This window comes from Lutjanus erythropterus, chromosome 10, assembly GCF_056507025.1.
Source record: "Lutjanus erythropterus isolate fLutEry1 chromosome 10, fLutEry1.hap2, whole genome shotgun sequence".
NCBI classification, from domain to species: domain Eukaryota; kingdom Metazoa; phylum Chordata; class Actinopteri; order Lutjaniformes; family Lutjanidae; genus Lutjanus; species Lutjanus erythropterus.
Window position 1 is genome coordinate 41542820 of NC_139326.1, and position 25370 is coordinate 41568189.

The 25370-nt window shown below is 39.2% G+C and overlaps 1 protein-coding gene across 1 annotated transcript; it reads left to right on the plus strand.

The window, feature by feature from the left end:
* Positions 1 to 6691: 6691 nt before the first annotated feature.
* On the plus strand, positions 6692 to 22484 carry golph3a (golgi phosphoprotein 3a). The gene is made up of 4 exons (XM_084729357.1): positions 6692 to 7152; positions 16081 to 16212; positions 16989 to 17103; positions 18078 to 22484. The coding sequence occupies exons 1-4, from the start codon at positions 6943 to 6945 to the stop codon at positions 18500 to 18502; spliced, it is 882 nt and encodes a 293-aa protein (XP_084585483.1). The 5' UTR covers positions 6692 to 6942; the 3' UTR covers positions 18503 to 22484.
* Positions 22485 to 25370: the final 2886 nt, after the last annotated feature.

Genomic DNA, 25370 nt, shown 5'->3' on the forward strand with positions numbered 1-25370 from the left:
GATGTGAATAGAGACCTCTTTTCAAATGTAAAAAATACCACAGAATAAAACCATAAAATGTCTCCATACTGCTCGTCTGGTGTAATCCAAGTCTCCTAAATCCCCAACATACCCAGTTGACCAAAAACATGTTATTTACACCTTGTTTTGGCCTGAACCTTCACTGTAGATCCTTACGCGCTCTGCTCTTTGAAAATGACATCACGATTCATTTTTCATCTCATCCGATTTGAGTCGTCACACATTTGTATCAACTTTTAACTGTCTTGTGATGCATTGTTACATCCCTAATGCAAAGCATAAGAAAATTAGAATTAAGCTACAGATTATTCGGAAAGCAGCAGCACATGCACTGACAAAGACCAAAAGGAGAACTCACACCTCACCTGTTCTAAAGCCTTCAGTGGTTTCCTGTAGATTTTAAAGTGACAGTTTCAGCCAAAAATGAAAATTCATTATAAGTCATTATCTACTCACCCACAAGCTGATTGAAGGTCAGATTTAGTTTTTTAGTCCACAAAACACTGCTGGAGTTTCACAGGAAAACCCGAACAATGGATGTGAATGGTGACCAGTTTTCCAACATAAAAAAGCAACAGAATAAAAATATAAAATGCCTCCATACTGCACATCTGGTGTAATCCAAATCTCCTAAAGCCACCATGTTGTTAGTCTGAACGTTCACTGTGGATCCTTAGCTTAGAGCTGCATTTACATGCACACGCACACCATCTGAACTGGGTGTGTGTGGTCTGACAGTGTGCAAACACCATGTCACCCCTACACAAATCACACAAATCTAAATCAGTGAACATAGTAAAAAGCTATACATCACAGTTGGGAATTTCGGACCCTTGGAGGTTTAAAAACCCACATGATAGAGCTTTTTCATTTTTTTCTCATGTACATCATACATTCTCCCGAATTTATTTCTTTTTACTTGATAATAATCTTCTAGACTGTGTGAATGCATGTGAGTATCACTCAATAACCATCTCTGATCATGCCCCTACCACAGTTGACATTAGTTTCCAACACGATACAATCCCATCTGCACCATGGAGGTTCAGTTCGCAGTTGCTGTCGGATAATAAGTTCAAAGATTTTATTGCGACTCAGATCCATTCTTACATAGAGTTTAACGACACCCAGATGTCAGCAGTAACATTCTGTGGGAAGCGCTTAAAGCTACCATCCGGGGACAGGTGATATCTTATATTTCCCAAATAAGAAGGGCCAAACGGGCTAGGCTGGGGGAAATTGCAGATGATCTTTTGAAACTCAACATTAATAAACTGCTGTACTGGCCTCACTGTGAAGATACGGGCGCTGGCCCACCTTGGGCCCATACTGAGATATCATCTTCTTCCTGTTCCCTGCATTCTACGATTTGCTCACAGCTGCCCATAAGTGTCCATAACGTCTCACCTAACCCGGTCGTCACCAACCCAATTAAAATATGGATCCAATTCAGGAAGCAATACGGCTTGCATAGGGCTTCGACTCTTACACCAGTTTTGAATAACCAAGCATTCCCCCCCTCTTGCTCGGACTCCACTTTTCGCATATGGTCAGATAAGGGTTTCAGAACACTGAATGACTTATACGACGAAGGTGTTTTCATATCCTTTGCATTTTTGTCAGACAAATACAGCTTTTCCAATAACCATTTCTTCCGGTACCTTCAAATGAGACATTTTATTCAAAAAACAGTTCCCACATTTCCCAAACCACCCCCCTGAAGCTGAAATAGACCAATTCTTATCTCTAAATTTGCAACAAAAATGACTGATATCTGTTATTTACAATAAGATTGCACTTCTGAGTCCAGTCCTGACGACTTCACTTAAAAACACATGGGAACAGGATTTAGGGGTAGACATCACTCATGTCCAGTGGAGGGACATTCTGAAACTGACCCATTCTTCGTCTATATGCGCCAGGCACGGTCTATTGCAGTGGAAGGTGCTTCATAGAGCCCATTTCACTAACGCTAAACTAGCTAAGATGTATCCCAGTCACAGCGATGCTTGTAACCACTGTAAACAGTCTCCAGCTGACCATTCACACATGTTCTGGACATGCCCGAAGCTGGCTCTCAACATAAATTTAGATCCGAATCCCTTGACTGCTCTCTTTGGTCTCCCTCCGACTAAAAATCTGCCCCTTACTACACAGCGTATCATGGCCTTTACTACTCTACTTGCCAGAAGTATCATTCTCCTCAAATGGAAACATGTTTCTCCCCCGACTCATAATTGCCTGGGACCCTCTGTGGGCCTATATTAGCAACAATTCTACTGCTGTTTCCGAGGATACTTCTTAGAAGGATTAGCTGCTGGAAAGAGAGACCCCCCCCCCCTTTTTTTTAATCTTATTTATTTAGTTATTAATTTACTTTTATTTATTTCTTAGTTAATTTTTTCCCCTTCCTATTTATTTATATATCCTTTATTCCTTTTTTTTCTTTATTTCAATATTTTATAATATTCTGTCTTACTTAACTTCAATTATCTTTGTAATATATGTCGCTATGTAACGATTTTGCTGTTTACTGTGGCCACATCTGACATGGGTGGTTGAGAGGGATAGTGGGATTTATGTTAGGGTTTTCTCGCATCCTAATGCAGACACACTGCTGCAGTGTGAACCTTATATACCTTTCTTCACTGTCTGCAAAACTTGAATAAAGAAATTTGGAAAAAAAAAAAAATAAATAAATTCAACCATCAATCACATGAGGGTGAGTAGATAATGACTGAATGATGAATTTTCATTTTTGGATGAACTGTCCCTTTAAACTCTTTTTTTTTATTGGTGTTCAACTCACTCAATGGACTAGCACTGAAATACTTGTCAGAAATGCTTTTAATAATCACTCAGGTTTTCCAGCACTGGCCTTCTAGTTGATCCTCAGGCAAGGACAAAGAACTACAGGGAGGCAGCATTTTGTGTCCATAGTCCTCACATCTGGAACAGCCTGGTGGAGGAACCGAGGGCATCATAATCTCTTAACACCTTTTACAGAAACCTTAAGACATGCCCTTTTCAGCCTACATTTCTTTTAATCCATTTTATTTTCTTATCGACCCTCTTCTACTGTGCTACTCTGGTCTCCCTATTTAATTTAAATTCCTACTTTATTACTATTCATTTTAAACTGTACTGTATTTTAATCTGCATCGCTGTACATTATCGTATTGTTATGCAATTTGTTTTGCAATTTTGCATAAAAGGTGCTATACCAATAAAGTATGATTTCTTGATTGACATGTCACATCTTGGTTAGACACGTGATTTCCATTCAGATTGTGATGAAGCTTCTATAAGTAACTTGGTGCATGAGTGATGATATTGGGGTGTTTTATAATTGACTTAATTTAGATTACTGCATAAATATTGTTCTTCACTTGGGCTTCAAAGAAGCAGTGCCAGCAATTCCTAATTACCACCATTAAGACTAAATGTGTTTTTTAAAAAAAGTAAGGCACAACACAATAAAAAGGGGTAGCAATACTTTTTGGCACTGCCCATCTCTTGCAGAGGTTTACTGGTTAATCAGTGACAATGTCACGTTACAGAATGACCATCCAGCAGCAGATTAATAGTTTCACTGTGCAACAATATCCCTGGAAACTGACTTTATACCCAGGGATGACAAGTGGGTGACCCACCTTGTTTCCCCTCACTGATACGACTGATCTGAAAAACAGACTCTCAGCCTCATTTCAACGAGGTGGATAAACTGAGTTTAACCAAAACTGCACGCTTGTTTGTCCCTACAGATCATCAACCCATCATTATTGACCACTGTTCCAAACGGTTGTCTGTGAATTCTGTTAACTAAATATTACTAATGTCCCATCAGACACAAACATCACAAGATAATATAATTCACTGACTGCTATGTTGACTGAATACGAAGGCTAACTGTGTTTAGCCAAAACACATGAAACAACTCGGCGTACAGCGACGAGGCCCATCGTTGTTGTTAGCTATAGTTAGCCGGGAGGCTAATGTTCACTACAGCTGTGTCAGCTAGGAAAATAAAGCTAACGTTAGCTTGGAGAACATCTCAGTACATAGCTTAACTTCCCAGCGTCAGTGACCTCTTTTCAAATGTAAAAAATACCACAGAATAAAAACATACTGCCTCCATACTGTTCGTCTGGTATAGCCCAAGTATTCTAAAGCCCCAATACACCAAGGTAATTTTAAAAATGTTATTTACATCATGTTTTTAGCCTGAATCTTCACTGTAGACCCTTGGCCTGGAGCTATGTTCATGTGCACATGCACACTGTCACACACAGTCTGGACTGGGTGTTTGTGGTGTGTATAAACTGCTTGTCGGGGCTTTAGGAGACACGGATTATGTCATATGTGCAGTATGGAGGCATTGCATATTTTATTTCTGTTGTTTTTCCTGTTTGAAACTGGTCACCATTCAATTCCATTGTTTGGGAGATTCTGCAACACTGCAACAAAACAACAAAACAAACCTGACCCTCAATCGGCATGAGGGTGAGAAGGTAATGACCGAATTTTAATTTTTGGGTGAACTGTCCCTTTACAGTTTGTGGACTATCCAAACAACAACCACCAAAATGATAAAAGTGGACAAGGAAATCATTTGCCAGGAATTTATCATTGCAAATAAGTAAATGAAGCATGTCTTTGGTTGTCTTATTGGAGAAGAAGATTAAGAACAGTATCGGTGGATTGTTTTATGTTCATTATGACCTGTTTGAAAGGAGAGATTAAGAAGAAAAAGAAAGATACATGAAGGTATCCTATTTTGAGTTATTATAAGAGTATGAAGATACTTAACTTGAACATAAAAGCTAATACATTCCTGTACACTGATCTTAATAAAAGGACTGACATTATGTGTTGTCTCAAAAAGAATACATGTATTTCATATTTTGATACAAATCTAATATTCTGTGATTGAAGTTGCAGATGGAACATTATTTATTGTTATTGCTATAAATAATGTGCCTCATATCTACCAGTCCTATTCTCCTGAGTGTATAGCTTATGTTTTACATTGAATGTGATGTTCAGTAGGGTTATGTGTTAAACATGCAGAAGGTAAGACTGTGATAATGATAGCCACTTCAATAATACTGTATTGGTTTGAGGTAGATGGGGCAATGATCCAAGCATGTAGAAATGCAGAAATGCTATTTAAATCCCCTGCACACACATACACACAGACACACACTTTTCAAATTAATGTTACACCCTGAAGTACCACTATCAGAGACTAACATTCTGGTTCATGGCACAGTTGATGTAACCAGCACTTTCAATGTAGTGTAAAATGAAAGTTTAAAAATTCTATTGCAAAATGACACAATAGTGATTTTTTTAAAATTAGATTACAATATTTGACCTGCACAGTAGAGATATCATTACAGAGTAAATGGTGCAAGGGCGCCAGTCATTGGTCCTTTTAGAGTACTGCCAGAGATCACACCTCTGAAGACACTTGAGGGTTCAGTTTTTTAATGCCATTTTCAAAACCTGTGAGCAGCACAGAAGAAATTCCATTCAACCACACTGGGGTGGGTGAAGACTGACAAACATTCTCAAAACCTTAAAAAGTTGTCTGGGGCAATCTGGTGATTTATAGTATGGATATGATTGTGACACATGATCTCTGGTGGTTGAGTCTCATTCTCAGGAAGTCAAATAAAGACATTTTAGGTTGGTAAAGAGACCTGAGCAGCAAAATGATGAGAAAATAAGACCGTACGGGTGGAGGGTGGCGTCTCTGCAGATGAGGCACCACCTTACACCTCTGGTGGGTCATGGGTGAGGACTAAGAGGGATTATTTTTGAATGAGTGTATGTACTGTTTTAAGGGGGGGAAATCCTGTATAACTTGGCTTCAAGTAAGAGTATGTAAGCATAATGAGGACAATTTAAAGAACTTAATACAGAAAAATATCCCCTGTGAGTGTTATAGCATTATATATTATATCATTAGATCACTGGGAGTCATGCATTAAAATAAAAGCAGGATTTTACTGTAGTTGATTAAGGTGGAGCTCATGTTTAACTTTCTGCAACTAACTATTTTCATCTGATATATTTTTTTGTATAAATTCTGAAAATAGTGAGAAAATAATAATGTCATCTCAATCACCCAAAGTCTGAAATGTCACACAATTTAAATCAATTTAATTGAAAGAAATGCAGCAGATCCTCGTGTTTGTGAACATAATTTTTTGTATGAAAAATTAGTAAGTGATTAGCAAAAAAGTTTCCAATTAATTGATTAATTCAGCTCTACTTATGTTTTCAACTAGTAACTAAATTGGTCAGATAATTGTAATGGAGTAAACAGTACAATATACCCTTCTGAACTGTAGTAGATATAAAGTAGCATGAGAAGAAACTTGTGTATTTATACGTACCTCAGTTTTTTAGCTTAGTAAATGTACTTCGTTACATTCCACTGTTGAATTTTGGTGATGATAAGTTGATAGGCGAGCTAGTACAGATGAATTCAATAGATACTAAAGTGTGACTGCACTGATGGGTAAAATGAGATAGAATAACAGATAAAAGTGTTTCAGTGTAATATTGTGTAGTTATTTGTTTATGAAGTTAGCTGATGATGTGGCATTCAACCGAACTCTTAGTTGAATGTATTCAGGTTATCTCGGCCTCTACCTGCTGGAGAAGTTGGGTACCACAGTCACCACACGGCGCCATATTAGATAGACGTTCTACTGCTGCAGACCGAGTAAGGAAAGGAGAACAGTTTTCCAGATGACGAGGGGACTCGGACCTCTCTAGTGAGTTCTTAAATACTCAAGGTGACTGCTGTATGGTTGACAACAAGTAAGCGAGTGAAAGCTCTCGGGCAGTGCAGTCCGAGCCGTGCTGTCGTCGTCGTCGTTAGCTAAGCTAACTAATTTAGCCGTAGACATGACTTCCTTGACTCTGCGGAGTTCGGGCCTCGTGCAGAGGCGGACCGAAGCCTCGCGCAGTGCCGCCGACAAAGAGCGTCCGCCCGGCCAGGAGGAGCATGAGTCCCGGCGGGGAGACGAGCAGGACGACGACGATACCGGAGACTCCAAAGAAACCCGTCTCACCCTGATGGAGGAAGTGCTACTGTTAGGACTGAAGGACCGAGAGGTAATACAACACAAATCTGGATAATTAAGCTAGACGCTGGGATGTTCTCCAAGCTAACGTTAGCTTTATTTTCCTAGCTGACACAGCTGTAGTGAACATTAGCCTCCCGGCTAACTATAGCTAACAACAACGATGGGCCTCGTCGCTGTACGCAGAGTTGTTTCATGTTTTCTGGCTAAACACAGTTAGCCTTCGTATTCAGTCAACATAGCAGTCGGTGAATTATATTATCTTGTGACGTTTGTGCCTGATGGGACATTAGTAATATTTATTTAACAGAATTCACAGACAACCGTTTGGAACAGTGGTCAATAATGATGGGTTGATGAGCTGTAGGGACAAACAAGCGTGCAGTTTTGGTTAAACTCAGTTTATCCACCTCGTTGAAATGAGGCTGAGAGTCTGTTTTTCAGATCAGTCGTATCAGTGAGGGGAAACAAGGTGGGTCACCCACTTGTCATCCCTGGGTATAAAGTCAGTTTCCAGGGATATTGTTGCACAGTGAAACTATTAATCTGCTGCTGGATGGTCATTCTGTAACGTGACATTGTCACTGATTAACCAGTAAACCTCTGCAAGAGATGGACAGTGCCAAAAAGTATTGCTACCCTTTTTTATTGTGTTGTGCCTTACTTTTTTTAAAAAACACATTTAGTCTTAATGGTGGTAATTAGGAATTGCTGGCACTGCTTCTTTGAAGCCCAAGTGAAGAACAATATTTATGCAGTAATCTAAATTAAGTCAATTATAAAACACCCCAATATCATCACTCATGCACCAAGTTACTTATAGAAGCTTCATCACAATCTGAATGGAAATCACGTGTCTAACCAGGATGTGACATGTCAATCAAGAAATGTAGCACCTTTTATGCAAAATTGCAAAACAAATTGCATAACAATACGATAATGTACAGCGATGCAGATTAAAATACAGTACCGTTTAAAATGAATAGTAATAAAGTAGGAATTTAAATTAAATAGGGAGACCAGAGTAGCACAGTAGAAGAGGGTCGATAAGAAAATAAAATGGATTAAAAGAAATGTAGGCTGAAAAGGGCATGTCTTAAGGTTTCTGTAAAAGGTGTTAAGAGATTATGATGCCCTCGGTTCCTCCACCAGGCTGTTCCAGATGTGAGGACTATGGACACAAAATGTTGCCTCCCTGTAGTTCTTTGTCCTTGCCTGAGGAACAACTAGAAGGCCACTGCTGGAAAACCTGAGTGATTATTAAAAGCATTTCTGACAAGTATTTCAGTGCTAGTCCATTGAGTGAGTTGAACACCAATAAAAAAAAAAAGAGTTCAAAGGGACAGTTCATCCAAAAATGAAAATTCATCATTCAGTCATTATGTAGTCACCCTCATGTGATTGAGGGTTGGATTTATTTTGTTAGTCTGCAAAACACTGCTGAAATTTCACAGAAAAACAGCATAGCAGAATCTCAATAGAAGTAAATGGTGACTGGTTTTCAAATGTAAAAATCATAAAATACCTCTGTACTGCACATCTGGGATAATCCAAGTCTCCTAAATTCTGACATGGTGTTTGCACACTGTCAGACCACACACACCCAGTTCAGATGGTGTGCGTGTGCATGTAAATGCAGCTCTAAGCTAAGGATCCACAGTGAAGGTTCAGACTAACAATATGGTGTAAATAACATGTTTTTAGTTAACTTGACGTGTCAGGGCTTTAGGAGATTTGGATTACACCAGATGTGCAGTATGGAGGCATTTTATATTTTTATTCTGTTGCTTTTTTATGTTGGAAAACTGGTCACCATTCACATCCATTGTTCGGGTTTTCCTGTGAAACTCCAGCAGTGTTTTGTGGACTAAAAAACTAAATCTGACCTTCAATCAGCTTGTGGGTGAGTAGATAATGACTTATAATGAATTTTCATTTTTGGCTGAAACTTTAACTTTAAAATCTACAGGAAACCACTGAAGCCTTTAGAACAGGTGAGGTGTGAGTTCTCCTTTTGGTCTTTGTCAGTGCATGTGCTGCTGCTTTCTGAATAATCTGTAGCTTGATTCTAACTTTCTTATGCTGGGCATTAGGGATGTAACAATGCATCACAAGACAGTTAAAAGTTCATACAAATTAGGGCTGGGCGATATGACCCAAAATTCATATCAAGGTATAAATTGAATCCCTTCACGGTAATGGTATCTATCGCGGTATAAATGTCACGGTGTAAAACTTATAATGGAAGTGTTTCTGAATGGGTTTTGTAGTCCCTTAGCAAAACTAAATTGATTTTAAAAAAAACAATAACAACAAAAAAAAGCAAAGATATAATGTAATTTTTTGAGCATTTATTGTGCAGAAGAACAACAGAAGTAAGGATAGTGCCTCAGAAGTACAAAAATTCTTACAAAAATAAAGTGGATATTGTAAACAGTACTTCAAGTAAGAGAGGTTTTCTATAAGGCAAATGGCAGAAGCAGTGAAAAGGTTCTGTAATCCTGTAAAAATATGTTTAAAAAATACCTAAGTAAAGAATGTGAGTATTTTTTCCATCACAGCAGGTCAGTGATCAGTGTTTCAGTGACTCTCTGTGGATCAGTGAATAGTGTTTTATTTATGGCGGCCCGCCACATTAGAAACATCGGCACCACGACATGATTTTCTATTTTTGGAGCTGCGCACCTTTTTCAGTCATGTCTAGAAGGTAACTCTTTATTTACACAACTCTCGCAAGATTTGCGTCCGTTATTTCTACTAAAGTAATCAAACTCGCGCGATCTTTCGCTGGTCTATGGTTCCCTTCTAGACACGCCCCTCTCTGTCTCTCTGTCAAACTAATGACAGCAGACTGTCTGTAAACAGTACGATGTTACACTCTGCAGTGTTTTACACAAAGACTTTATTTGTGTGGACACCCAGGTTTGGTTTGTCACCAATTTTGGCATTTTTATTTTTTAATCAGTCCGAGAGGACGACAGTATCAGTGACTTGATTAGTGATCAGTCTGTCCTCCTCCCCTCCCTCACCTGTTCACTCTGCTGTGAGAAGGTCTGAAAGTTTCTCACAGAGAAACACAGACGTTCCTGTTTTACGTATAGGCCTCCTTATACAGTTGTTCAATTTTGTAAGTGCATCTGGTTGGTGTCGATTAGGGCTGGGCGGTATGACAAAATTTTCATATCACGATTTTTTTAAAAATCATATCGGTTTCACGGTATTTGACACATTTTCTTCTCCTGAGAACAGAATTACTGCAGTTGATTATCTTTAAATAGCCCATTTAACTGTCATAAGGATTGTATCATGTTTTTTTCATGTCCAGACACAGGTAAAAGTATGACCCCTTCAAAGTATGGTTACCATCACATGGACGACTATACAATTAAACGTCCCGACCCACGCTAGTCGGCACCAGAAATACTAGTCGTTTAAAATATTTAAAAATGAAATATTTGTCAATATTTTATTCATGCATGATGCCAGGTATCTGTTGCAGCACGGCACTAGTCGGGGCTGCAGCGCTGTCAGACAGCAGCCCCTCCCACCCAGTGTGTATGAACCGATCGCCGTGGCAACACCGGATGTTTACATCAGTGAAGTGGGACAGATGAATGTAGACTGTGACAGAATAAGTTGATATATATTCACTCGACTGGAGAAACGTGACCACGTTAAGCACAGACACAGACATAAACCTGCAGGCGGAGATGCTGCTGCTACTGCTACTACTAGCTGCTAACGTTAGCCACACTGTGTGTCAGGCTGGCAGCTAACATTAGCCACACTGTGTGTCAGGCTGGCAGCTAACGTTAGCTCTGGGTCACTTACCTGCAGACACTGTGACCCTCTTCAGTCTGAAAAGGTGAAGCATAAGCGTGTAAGGTTTGTATTGCACAGTGCGAAGTAGCTAACTAGGGCAAACTAGGAATACATGCAAGCCTTAGTTTGTTTATTTGAAGAGTTTTCATTCATTTGGTTATATTGATTTATTTTTTTATTTAAGATAAAATATAATTTCAATTGCACTTCTAAGATGAGGACATGGATTGTTTTGCACAGTTTACTCTATCTCAGAGATAAAAACAAATTTAATGGATTCTCTTTAATTTGTTAAAGATAAGAGTGTGTGTATATATATGTATATATATTTAAATATACATTCATTGCATAGTTTGTGTTTTGCAGCTACACCCTGCCTCAGAAATTGTGTGTTTTTGTCTGAGAGATAATTCCAGGAATATTTTTCAGTCATAACTTGTCTGCAAGCTCATTCTGTGAAAAAAATTGTGAAAAAATCGTATCGTGAAGCCAGTATGGGAAATTGTATCGAATCATGAGTTGAATGTATTGTTACATCCCTACTGGGCATATATTGTCCAATTTAAGCTAATTTTAGAATTGGGACAGAATTTAGGCTGTGTCGGCTGTTGTTTGTCTCACAGTGTACCAGGGGAGTGAGGACAGATCAACTGCTCTCAAACAGTCATCAGATGGCTGGATGAATTGCTTATGTGTCATAAAGTTAAATTGGCTGTCATCAGCCTCTCACACAGTTAAGGCGGAGCTACACATTGATTTCCCAGTTTCACTGCCCTTTCTCCCACTTTCAGATAGAGCTTCTGCTATTGCCATGGTGACATGAGTCAAGTGGAAATAAGCCTGCCACACGGTTCATATTTTCCGTCCTCATGTCTCTGTAAAATAGACAAGCTATATAGTCCATGTCCTCACAGCCACATGCGTGTCCATATCATCCATACACACCACAGCCTGTTTTTATTTGTTTCTTTTTTAGAGGTTTTTGGCACACAGGATGGCACAAATGATCAAAGCAGCATGTTTCGACCTTATTACAAAATCAAATCACAGGGGTGTAACGATTCACTCATGCATTCAATGCATCGGACTTTAATGTGTAAGATATGAATGCATCGGTTCTAGGGCTGCAACGGATCAAAAACCTCACGGTTTGGATCATATCACGGTTTTGAGTCACGGTTCGGATCATTTTTCGGATCAGCAAAAAAGAAAAAAGTGGTGGGATTAGGGTTAAATTATTTTAAAAATGCACTTGTCTTTGATCTTTGTCTGTCTGTAATTATCACCATAGTTATGTAATATAATAATAATGATAATAGTAATGATAATGGTAATAATATTAAAAAAAACTTTAAACTTATACAGTGCTGTACTATGTATATACTATACATATATTAGATCATTATACACTGTACAGTATAATACACAACTACGCTCTGTAGTCTGGCTCAATATCCCGCCTACAGTACAGCACATCTGATTGGTTAGAAGTAGGGGTGTGCGATATGACGATATTAGATCGTGAAGGATTAGAACGTGTAGACGATCTGCCAAAGTGAGGAGATCGTATGGATCGTTCAGGGGTCCCTAACAGGCGGACCCACACGCCGTCCTATACGGACCCGGACCTATAACCAATAAACTATTAAGAGATTTTAAAATTTGACGGGACGCTTCTATTTTAACTGGCGCAACTTTTCTAGTCTTTCCGGCGCTGGTTTAGCTGATCAGGAAACACACAGACCAACTGCAGAGAAGCTGCGTGCGGAGGAGACTGTTGTTAATGACGGAGTTTATTACAACAGAAACTAACGTGATGGTTAATGACATCGACACCAACCAGATGCTCTTATAAAATTAAACAATTGTCTATACGTAAAACAGGAACGTCTGTGTTTCTCTGTGAGAAACTTTCAGACCTTCTCACAGCAGAGTGAACAGGTGAGGGAGGAGAGGAGGGCAGACTGATCACTAATCAATCGCAGATGCCGTCGTCCTTTCGGACTGATTAAAAAAACATAAAAATGTCAAAGTTGGTGACAAACCAAACCTGGGTGTCCACACAAATAAAGTCTTTGTGTGAAAACTGCAGAGTGTAACACTGTGCTGTTTAAAGACAGTCTGCTGTCTGTAGTTTGACAGAGAGACAGAGAGGGTCGTGTCTAGAAGGGAACCCTAGACCCGCGAAAGATCGCGCGAGATTATTTTAGTAGAAACAACGGACACAAATCTCGCGAGAGTTGCGCAAATAAAGAGTTACCTTCTAGACACGAGCGAAAAAGGTGCGCAGCTCCAAAAATAGAAAATCATGTCATGGTGTCGATGTTTTTAATGTGGCGGGCCGCCATAAATAAAACTATTCACTGATCCACAGAGAGTCACTGAAACACTGATCACTGACCTGCTGTGATGAAAAAAATACTCAGATTCTTTACTTAGGTATTTTTACATTGTGGTATTAGTGTTTTTACTTAATTACAATTTAAAAACCTTGCATGTTATTGTTTCCTTTTTTGAAAAATCAACATTTTTATTGCTGTTGTTGTACTTTAATGGTATTCTTGTTGGTATTTTTTGATGACTAAATACAGATGTGCAAACTCATAAGAGGAGAAAAAGGTGGCATGTTGGTAAACCAGTCCCCTGTTGGGGGTCTGGGAGCGTCTGTCCTGCTCCAGAAGAAAACTGTTGTGATTTTAACATGTTAACAAAACATTCTGGTGACTGTTTCAGTTAAAAGAGTTAGTAACATCTTCTGTTTGTGGTTTTTGCAGACATTACTACCTTTACTTTTACCTTTGTGCTTGAAAACAAAGTAGAAAGTAAAGTAAAAACAGTAAATGTAAATCTAAATACATAGCATAATACATAATATAAATACATGTAAGATCGTGATAAAATCGAAATCGTGATTTTCTAATAAAAAAATCGTGATATGATATTTTTGCCATATCGCCCACCCCTAGTTAGAAGTCATGAGTAATCAATCAGCAGACGCACTGTGTCACAGACGGGGCGAAACAGAGCTGCACCGGTGAGCAGAGAGGAGCTGTGTAGAAGTTAAGACAGCTGATATCACCAAAGGGGGGATGAGCATGGTCCGTCATTGCAGGACCCTCTCGCCAAAGGACCCCATTACCATGATTACAGAGCATTTGGACCTGAATAAACAGTTAACACTGATTTGTCTTCAAATTGTTTTTTTATTTTAGCAGTGGAACACTGTCTTTATTCATTTATTCATTCACTTACTTATTCATGCATCCATCCATCCATCCATCCATCCATCCATCATAATTTTTAATTATTAAAATCAGGATTTTAATACACCCCTAAGACAAAAAAGTTTCCATTTGACAAAAAGAGAACATTTATTCGGCTAGTATCACATGTGAGGTCGCACCAGATATGTTATCCTTTCGCACGTCACGCCACGTCACACTATGACGGTTGTTCAGCAGAAGTGATGACCGGTGTACTGAGGAAAGCTTATCATTGTCTTATTTTATACCTGCATTTTTCATCCAAACTAGAATGTCTGTAAAATGTAGACAATACAGGAGGTAGAGCTGAATGTTGCTGCCTTGTCTTCAGATTACCTTCACAGCACAGATAGTTAAGTTTATGGATGAACAGCACATCACACCGCGCTCTCTCTCCTGTTAAAAGTCATTGTAGCTCACCCATTATTCTGATCGCTTCGTTTCTCTCTCCTTACAATCAATTTAAAGAGTAATCCAGCCAGATCAAATGAAGATGCATTAAAAGGAATAAGTTTTCTTAATGAATTGATATACTGATCTACTTGATCCATAGTGAAAACATAGATAAGGAGATATCCTGTGCCATCTGAGATAAATATAAACTGCCGACTGAAACTGTTAAAAAGATTTTAAAAGTGTCATAATCAACTGGAAGTGCTCGTCGCCATCCACAGTATGATACCAGTGATTTTTGTTAAAGTGAGATTACCAGTTGGAAACAGTGTTAACTTTTGTAATTAAAAGGCCCAACCGAAGTTACCATGGCCCACCCAAAATTAAATTCCTGGCGCTGTGCCATCCATCCATCCATCCATCCATCTTCATTAATCAATTCACTCACCAAGTTCACTCTTGTACAGCCATGCTGAGTATCTACAGTCTGACAGCCATGCTGGATCAAAGCCAGACTGACGGTGGTGACCCGTCTGCAGCTTTTTACTGCGTGCTTCAGTGGGAGGGTTGGAACAGGTGTGTTTGGGTCTAGTTGTGGTGACGTTAACAGGGGCAGGAGATTGACAAGCGCTGTGGTCGGGGCTGGGAGAAATGCTCTCATTTTGGCTAACATTGGCCGCAGAGCTACCTGTGCTTCCCGTCTGTGTGTGGGCAAATAAATCATGGGCTTTGCTTTACAGCACAGACAATTTCGTTGTACAATATGAGTTGGAATAAAACCTCTCTAAAATTGTAAAGTGTATGCCAGCCTTAAGGTGGAATAGAAAGGAGAGTGTTGCAGTAATCAGGCCTGCTAGTGACAAGTGATTTTAACTTCTATGCACATGCCAAGTTTCAACAGGTGGCTAATCCATGTCTTTTTCACAAACAAAAAAGTTCATTTGCCTCAAGCTAGGGGATGGAAACACACCTGTAAGGTCAAAAACTTGGTACAGAGTGTCAGCCTCAGGTCGACACGTTTCTTATACTGTATCTACACAGCTCACGCAGACTCTTCTTCTTCTGGATTAATACTGCATTCAGATTCCCGAGTGGGGAAATCGTTCTTCTGACTTTGTTCATGACCTTATAACACTGCTTCCCAAATTTCCAACTTCAAAGCGTTCCAGTGTTGTGTTGCGCAATGCCAAAAGTAAACAAAAAACATGCCTGACCCTGACACATTGATGAGTTTTGTTGGCAAGTTTACACACAGTTGAACCCTCAGCAGTACACTCTCCTTTCATAAACACAGTGGAGGAAAAACGATGTGTAAGGGAACAGACAGCATTATACATTTTATTTTACAACACTTAATAACATTTGTAACATTTTGACATCGGTGTACAGGCAGAACAGGTGTACTTTATGGTATTATGGGTTGTTATAATTGCATGCTACTTTTTGATAAACCAGGACTCTGATATGTGTCCATGATGTAGGGCTACACCTCGTTCTGGAATGACTGCATTTCATCAGGGCTGCGAGGGTGCATGTTGATTGAACTGGCCCTGCGAGGACGCCTTCAGCTGGAGGCCTGTGGCATGAGGAGGAAAGGTCTTCTGGCCAGGAAGGTAGGACACGTATTTCTGTTTATGCTTTGACTACATAAAAAGTTGTGAGAGGTCATTTTTTTCACCTGTCTCACCCTGCTGGTACTCTGGAGCATGAGCACATAGCAGTAACCTGCACAAAGACATGACCAACTCAAATTACCTCATAACACCTCTACACACTAAACTCTTTTTCTATTTGAATCAAGCAAAAAAGGCCCCACATTCTCATGTTGCTACTTCTGCAGTATGAGGATTTGCTGCTTTTCTCTGTTGTATTTTACCATAAACTGAGTATCTTTGGCTTTATGACAACTGGTTGGACAAAACAAACATTTAAAGATGTCAGGCTTAGCTTTTGGGAAATCATGGCTGTTGTGACTATTTTCTTGTTTTATAGACCAAATTAATCAGAAAAAGTCTGTTAAGATTGAAAGTTAATTTTAGTTACATTGAGAGTGAGTGAACTGCAGAACACACAATATCCAAATCAGCTGTCAGCAGTTTAAGTGTCTGAGGTGACAATAAGATAAGGTGCATCTTTATTGATCCCCCATAGGGGAAATTTGATTTGACACAGTAGCACAAAAAAACAGCAGAACTAGGGCAACTGTAAAAAAATAAATGAAAAAATAAAAATAAGATAAAAATAGAAATGAAATAACACCGAGACTATGCAATGTGTATAGTTATCTTAACTATGAACACAGCAATATGATAAATTAAGAGTATTTTGCATTTATTTCGGCAACTGTCTTCTGATAACTCCACTGTATAATTCTGAATGAAATTTGCAGGTGATTTGTAAGTCAGATGCTCCAACAGGTGACGTGCTCCTGGATGAAGCCCTAAAACACATCAAAGACACCCAACCACCAGAGACTGTGCAGAGCTGGATTGAGCTTCTTAGTGGTGAGTTCAGCTGCTTCATAGTTCCACAGCCCTTCACTAGTGGTGAAATTTATGAGCTGTACGTCACATGTGGTTTGAAAATGAAATTGTAGCGTAAATTGTATATCAGAATATTACTGCCAAAAGTAACTCGTGAAGAGTATTTTTCCATTGCACAAATGAAAACTGTTTCAATTTGATCATTTGCGATTCCTTGGGGATGTTGGTTATATTGTCCGGACGATCAGACAGCAAACTGGGCAGATGCATATTGTAGAGCTGCCTCAATGAAAACAATGGAACACAGCTCATATATCTGTAGTTTACTCTTTCATAATGCAGGGTTTCAAGACGTGTCAGTCGGCTCTTCTGATGAGCCTTCCAAACCTAAAAAGCCTCTCCACACACACACTATTCTGGATGGTGTTGGAGTCATGGCTTAAAGAAAGTTTTGATCATGGGCAATTTGTTGTTCATCTGTCTTGAGACCTGATTTGAGTAAAATTATAACTGCAATGGACTGCCTATTTGAAAACATAAATAACAGAGTACTTAAATTACAAAAGTAATATGTTACACTGCCTGTTATAACAAAAACATAATCTAAATGCACTAATTAATGACAGTGTAACACTGTTTTATATTACTGTGATCTTTGATTAGATTGGCACACCCTGTTTCAAAACAGGAATCTATGTCAGTGTGCCATCAAGACTTTCTGGTGATTCTCAACTTTGAGCTTTTACCATAAAGCTCTTTGTTGATGAAATAATACCAGGAATTCAACAGGGAAATCAAAATGCCTTTTGCACATTTTAGTTGGCATTCCCACAAAATCTGAAGATTAGTCAGTAGTCCTTTATAGTCAATAGACTATTGGATTAAAAACAGCTGCTCTGTTTGAGATGCACTTTTTGTGATTTGTGATGACAAAACATCATCAGAGTTGACTGAGATTGAGTTCGTCTTGTGTCCGTCTTACTGCTCGTCTTTAGGAGAGACGTGGAACCCCCTGAAGCTTCATTATCAGCTACGGAATGTCCGTGAACGGCTGGCAAAGAACCTGGTGGAAAAAGGCGTCCTCACTACTGAGAAGCAGAACTTCCTTCTTTTCGATATGACCACACATCCTCTGACAAACAACAACATCAAGCAGCGCCTCATCAAGAAGGTCCAGGAGGCCGTTCTGGACAAGTGGGTGAATGACCCTCATCGAATGGACAAGCGTCTGCTTGCACTCATCTTCTTAGCCCATTCCTCTGATGTCCTGGAAAATGCCTTTGCCCCACTGTTAGATGATCAATATGACCTGGCCATGAAGAGAGTGCGGCAGCTGCTGGAACTGGAGCCTGAGGGCGAGAGCATGAAGGCCAACACCAACGAGCTCTTATGGGCCGTGGTGGCCGCCTTCACCAAATGAGGCTACCACAAAGAGGACAGAAAGCAGTTGTGGCATTCAAGTGGCATTGTACGTTGAGGTAGGAATTTGAGTACTGACCCCAACATGGTGACTTGACTGAATTCCAGTTCAGCCCTGCCTGGACGTTTGGAATGGGCTGCCCTTTTTTCTCGTCTCTCTCCCCCTCAGTTTTTTTTCCTTCCAGATAAGTGTCTTCATTGACCCTTCATGGCCCTGCTTCCCCTCATGTCTCATTTATGTGTTCACTTTTGCTAAAAATAATAACGAATGGAGCTTTGAATGAAGTGATGGATGAGGCTGAAATCAAGATGTCGATTCATATCTTCTTTCTTTTCTGTTGAAACTGTTTCTTAGAGGTAACATGTATGCCAGAGGTTACACAAGGTACCATCTTGACACACCTGAGAATACAATGACCAACCATGATGTACATGTACAAACCCATGTACAGGGCAGGGATGAAAGCTGATGATCCTGACAAGTCTTTAAATGGATAGCTTGTAACAGATGTGATTTAAGTGTATGGATATGATGTGTTTGGTCCCACTGCATTCTTTCACTTTCATATCTAGTACTGGAAGACATTGTGGTCAGATCTTAAAGTCAGAGTCCACTACCTAGTACTGAATGCTTTCAGCATTAAGAACTAATTTCCAAAGTTGATGCCTCTTAATCAACCTCATTCATCTCTTACATTCAGTGTACTTGCTTATCCTGTGCAGGGACACAGGGGGCTAGAGACTGTCCCAGCTCACACTGGCCAGGGGGAGGGAGTAAACCTTTGACACGTTGCCAGTATATCACAGGACTGAGACATGGAAACAGACAACCATTCACACCTGCAGACAGTTCAGAGTTTTCCAGCCCACCTGATCTGCATGTCTTTGGACTGTGGAAGAAAACCCTCACAGGCATTTGGAGAAAATCCAGATTGTGCACAGAAAGACCCCCACTGCCTGGATTCAAACAGAGGAAGATGTCATCAGTACTCACTGAGCCACTACACCACCCGTCATTCCATTCCCTCCGGCCTGAAGTTGTGAGGAAAATTATTCATTCATCAATAGGACGACAAGCCTAGATATGCATGGAAGCTACACACAGTCCCAGGCCAGTAGAGCACTGACTTATATGACTTTTATTGGTTACTTCAACCTTATCACATTCAATATTTTGGAAAAACTTTTAAAATGAAAAGCCAAAACATGAACATTATTAGACACTTGTTCAGGGCATTGTGTAAGAATAGTGCTATAATTATATAAATCATTAAGTTCTGCTAACACATGTAGAATTGGTGGGGCTGAAATACAAGGTATAATGGAAGGAAAAAAATAAATACTAAATCTTAATGAAGCTTTCTGATATAAATAAGTGAAAACAGGTCATACTGTTTTAAAATATGTTTTTTTCATTCATAATGAAACATGCTGTTTTTGTGGAGGACTCACACTGGGATTATATGTCATCTAGATGCGATGTGAAAAGTGTGCATGTCTATACTAGGTCACATTCAGAGCTCCAGTCTGTAATATCTGAGTGGTAACAATTGAAAGCAAGCATACCCTAGTCTGGGTCCAGTGTCTTGATTTTCTCTGTTTGCTTGCATCTCCTTTAACATAAATGGCTCCGAAATGTGTGGTTTCTGGGCTTTGTGGTGGTATCAGAAATGGTAGTGACTGGGTTTAAACACCTCTTTGCATGAGTGGCTGCTGAGGAGCAAACTGAAATATTTTAGTGTTGTGAACAAACTCAGGAAAGCAGACCCAATCAGTCCCAGCTACCTGTGTTAGCAAAATTCAAACACAGACATATTTTTCACTCATTAGTGAATTAAATCTAAATATTCACACATGTAATCCACAGGCCTCATATCATCATCTATAATGAGCTTCTCCTCAGAATGTGAGTCTGTCTACCACCTGGACTTGGTTTAGAAATAGTAAAACACCTAAAGACATTTGGTGAAATGTATGTGAAGTGTTCTACAGTATAGGGAGAGGTCCAGGACATGCTGAGTCTCTTTAAAAGACAGATCAGACATAAACTGCTACCATAGTTCTTGCAAACATCATAAAAGGTAATTTATACGATTGTATTTGATGATATATTGTCTGTATGTAAACATACAGAGTCAGAAAAGACATGTCTTAAGGGAACATTGGAGCGATTTCTTGATCTCAAATGTCCTGTTGTCACAGTACTAATCACTGTCAGCAAACTCAGTCATTGTGTCTGGTGGAATCTGGTTGTCCAGATAACTCCTAATTTGTACCTTCAGGGTTGTAGTATTTTTCACCTTTTCTGGAGCAAGGCTCCCTGCTTCCAGTCTTTAGGCTAGGCTAGGCTAATCATATTCCACACCTGTACTTCCCTGTATTGGATGCACAAATCACATGAGTGTGCAACAAGTGCATTTCCTGAACTGTTAGCGATGCTTTAATATTTGCACTGCTTTACTCTGCAGTTTTGTTGGTGCCCTCACACTAATTCCATTACATTTATAAAGATTTGAAAAAATCTGATTGATTATCCTACAAGCTCACCAAAGTCTAATCAGAAGAGTAAAAAAATGGACTCACATTCCACATTTGTGTATATACCAATACTGTTTGTATCAGGTGCAAATTCAAAAGACTTTTGTCACCATTACCCCATCATTTCTTTCAGTGTTCAGCTGCAGTCCTTCAGAATAATGGACAGGATCTGTACTCTGCCCTTAATTTCCTTTGTACACTGGGATTATATGTTTCCTTCTATTTGTTCAACTGTTTCATGTTGTTTTAACACAACTGCATAACCTCCAACAACATGTCGCCAGTATATCACAGAGACAATTGTTCACACGTGCAGGCAGTGTAGAGTTTCCAGTTCACCTGAGCTGCATGTTTCTGGACTGTGTGAGGAAATCCTTGCAGGCACTTGGACAAACTCCACACAGAAAGGTCCCGGCTGCCTGCTGGATTCAAGCAGAGGAGGAGGACAGCACTAGCCACTGAGGCACCGTGCCACCTGACAGTCCATCCCCCCTGGCCTGGACTTGTGTTAAACTGTTTAAACACAATTTTAACTCTTCAGTCTCATGGATCATGTGAAAGACATTGCTTGGTTACAGCTCACCTCCTCCTGGTACAGTATGTAGCAAAGGGCTGGGAGTGATCAGTCTGTGATGGAGAGAGGAGGTGACCAAGAGGTATATCACCTCACATTACAGAGTGAATATGAGAGATTATATATGTTATCTAAATAAAGGGACCTCCAGTCTGTGTACTTTCTTTGACCCTGGAAAATAAACCAAGAGCTTGTAAGTGCCTAATCATACAACTGATGTTGATGTTTTGAATTTGAAGCTTGTGAACGCAACTTTTTTGTCCCATGTGAGGACTCAGGTTTAGCTCATGCCTGCTGATTCTGAGGACATACACTACAGTCTCTGTGCATGTGTGTGAGAGAGAAGTGTTGCCCAAGTTTCAAATAACTTATTTACCAGTTGGACACATAAATTTCATTTGTGACTACAAATCAACCTGGCTGTGCTATTGAGAAGAATCTGACCCTAAAAGAAGCCACACTCGTGATATGTTATTTGCCGTCACTCCACTCTTCATGGTTTTTAATTCAACTCTTGTGTAACACGTTGAATCCCAGTGAAGGGAAGTAGGATGTCTACAAATTAATCTGTACAAATTAACCCTTTAGTTAATTACAAATATAAAACACAGGATAAGTGATTGCATATTGACCTGCATGGCTGTGACAGTAAGTTCAATGGAGTTCATGTTATGAAGTGTGATTCATTTTAAGCATGGTCCTCATGGTCATACAGCAGCTTTGGCTCACTTCACTGCAGACTAAAGAATTATAACAAAACTAAACACACCAAACAAACATGTTCATTCAGAAGTGGTACGAAGTACAGTCACGTTATTTGTTTAAAAAATGGAGAAATAAAAGTGCTGCAGTAGTAACTGCCTAGATTTGACTGTGTGAATAATTCAGACTCACATTACACAACATTTTCTCAGCTCTGCTGGCATCCACCAGCGTGTCTGGATTATCAAGAGTAAAAGCAGCCCAAACTGGAAAGACATGCATGTATTGGATTGTTTGAAAGTCATTTTTAAATGCTGTGAGCAGCACAAACTAAATGCCATTCACCTGCATTGATTGGTTTAGAGGCAGAAACTCTGGACAACAGATATCTTTGCAAAAACTCAAAACAAAGCTATCATCAGAGAAAAGAGAGAATATATTTTATTTTTATTTAATTTGGTGAACTCATATTTGGTGGGCATCATTGGCCAAAAATTCCATAATAACCTTTCAACGTATTGTAATTCAAATAATATGAGAGAAAACAAGACTTCTACATGCCTCTTGGCTGTGTGGGAAACTGTGGCTAAACACAAAGTGATTCCAGGGAAAGATGGTTAGTTGTTTAGTCTCATTCCCAGCTCATCAAATACACTTTGGGCTGGAATGAGACTCAACAATCAGCTATCTTTCTCCAGAAACACTTGCTGCACCTTGAAGTTCATCCATGTGCAGCCACCGCTGTGTAACTCTGTGTTAATGACAGCAATCAGTTTCACAACTAACAGAAGCCCACATGACGTCAGTCATGCTTATGTCTCAGCTTTCAGCTTAACCATAGTTTATTAGCTGTTACTACAGTATTTCTCTTACCTTCACCAAACTGTTGCCATACGTAGGCATCGTTGAAATATTAACCATAGTTTGAGCTGTTTTTCACAGAAGAGTGGAGGAAGTGGTCAGCTGTGCAGAGCTGATAGATGTTTCTGCTGCCATAGTTGCCTCTACGACTAAACACTGACTTGAAAGAAGTGAATATTTATGATATGAATATTTTGTATTTTAATAATTGTTAATAATTTGTAATTTATGTGCATAAATGTGAAGTTTGTTTTTTTTCTGTTAACTAGTTCAACATCCTGATTTCATCTGCTGTGATTTGCTGTTAAAAACAAATGAAGAATGAAAAAGCTCACAGGAGGTGAATATTTTGTGCATGTGTACTTATATATACTTATTTATACATATGTGCATATACATCCTCTAACTATGTATTTATTATTCAGGTGTAGAAAAAATTAATTACAAATACTCAAGATACTGTAATTAAGTAGTTTTTTGGGGTACTTGGGGTACATGTGTGAGTAGATATTCAAGTTTGTACTTTTACTTGTACTTATTACGCCATGTAATCTACTTAGTTACTTTCAAAACCATTGAGTGCTGAGTATAAGTTGAATTAATGTCCAAACCTTTCAGCTGCATTTTTGTAGCCATTTAATGAGTAGGGAAACTAAAACTTAAAATGAGAAAAAAAAAGACAAAAGAATGTCTTCTATTAATATTTTATTAAACCTCAATGGTTAAAAAGTAAGATTATGCATTGATTTCCCTCAGTAATATATTTGAAGTTTCTTAGAAATTAATTATCTACTAATTATCACATTTTTAACCATGAAATTTGGGGGTAATTTCTATGAAATTTCAAATATATTACTAGGCAGTTACCACCTATTTACCATAAAATGTTAGACCAAAGTAAGTAATACTCTTAGTTTTTGAGATGAGTACTTTGTACTTTTTTAAGTATTTTTCTAACACCATCACTTTTACTTGTAACGGAGTAATATTTTAGTAATGTAACAGTACTTGTACTTGAGTACAGATTGTCAGTACTCTTTCCACCACTGGCATATCTCTTTTGGCCATAATGAAGGTTGGGTGGATCTCCAGATGTGCACTCAATTCAACACAGGGCACAAATATGGTCAGTTAGTCAGAAATATAAAACAAACCCACAAGAATAAAACAAAATGTTTGACACAGTCAAGGGTTTATCCTGTGAGCCAAATAATTTGACTCGTGGAAACATGAGTCAAATTTTTTTGAAGTTACACAGTTCACTGAAGTCCAAAGTTTGGCTCAAACATTGTCATACTGCGATGGCAACTGTCCACGTGCCGTCCTCTCCAGACATCACCTGTGTTTGGAGTGAGAGTCAGTCCAGTCGGAGTGAAGTGAGTGCAGTGATGTGGCAAATACAGTCCAACTTGAAACACAGTGGGGAGTTTAATCCACTGAAGACATACATGATGTAACAAACCTTCAGACAACATTCAGCTGTCAACCTACTGTCCATCTAAAGGACCAATCACTGCTCTGAGGACAACATTGCAGGACGACATTTACAGACACAGCTCATGTAACAACAGTCACATCCCTCAGACGTCCTCAATGACAAAAAATAAAAGGTGTGTGAATTGTCATGTTACAGGCGACAGGAGAAGAGAATCACCACATGGTGGAGTGAGCAGAGGAAGAGATAAGTAGTCCTACATCCTGACCTGTTGTCCTCTTGTGCATGTTGAGGTCTGTTGGTAGCTGGGACAGCTGAAAGGCTTAGTGGTAATTTAATCTCCATCCACCTAACAACTAATCATTCAATCAGTTCTACCTGTGCTGTGACACAAAACACAGTGACTGGACAGACAGGACAAGACAGCTTTTTGCCTCACCACCAGACTTGGGGAGTAACAGATTACATGTAACAGGATCCTTTGAGTCATTTTTAAATTAAAAAAGTCCCCATTCTCTGATTTCAGCTTCTTAAATGTGAATTTCTTCTGGTTCTTTACTCCTCGCTGACAGTAAACTGAATGTCTTTGAGTTTGTGGACAAAATGACACTTGAAGACATCATCCTGAGCTCTGATTAACATTTTTCACAATTTTCTGACATTTTATGGACCAAACAACAAATCGATTAATTAAGAAAATAACTGAACCATTAATCGATGATGAAAATTGTAGGTAGCTGCAGCCCTAAAACCACTATA

What these genes read in the sequence shown, in the direction of transcription:
- golph3a (XM_084729357.1), top strand. Translation starts at nt 6,943, where the DNA reads ATGACTTCCTTGACTCTGCGGAGTTCGGGCCTCGTGCAGAGGCGGACC. An exon ending in AAGGTCTTCTGGCCAGGAAG is followed by an intron (nt 16,213 to 16,988) that starts GTAGGACACGTA and finishes TGAAATTTGCAG; the next exon opens with GTGATTTGTAAGTCAGATGC. An exon ending in CTGGATTGAGCTTCTTAGTG is followed by an intron (nt 17,104 to 18,077) that starts GTGAGTTCAGCT and finishes GCTCGTCTTTAG; the next exon opens with GAGAGACGTGGAACCCCCTG.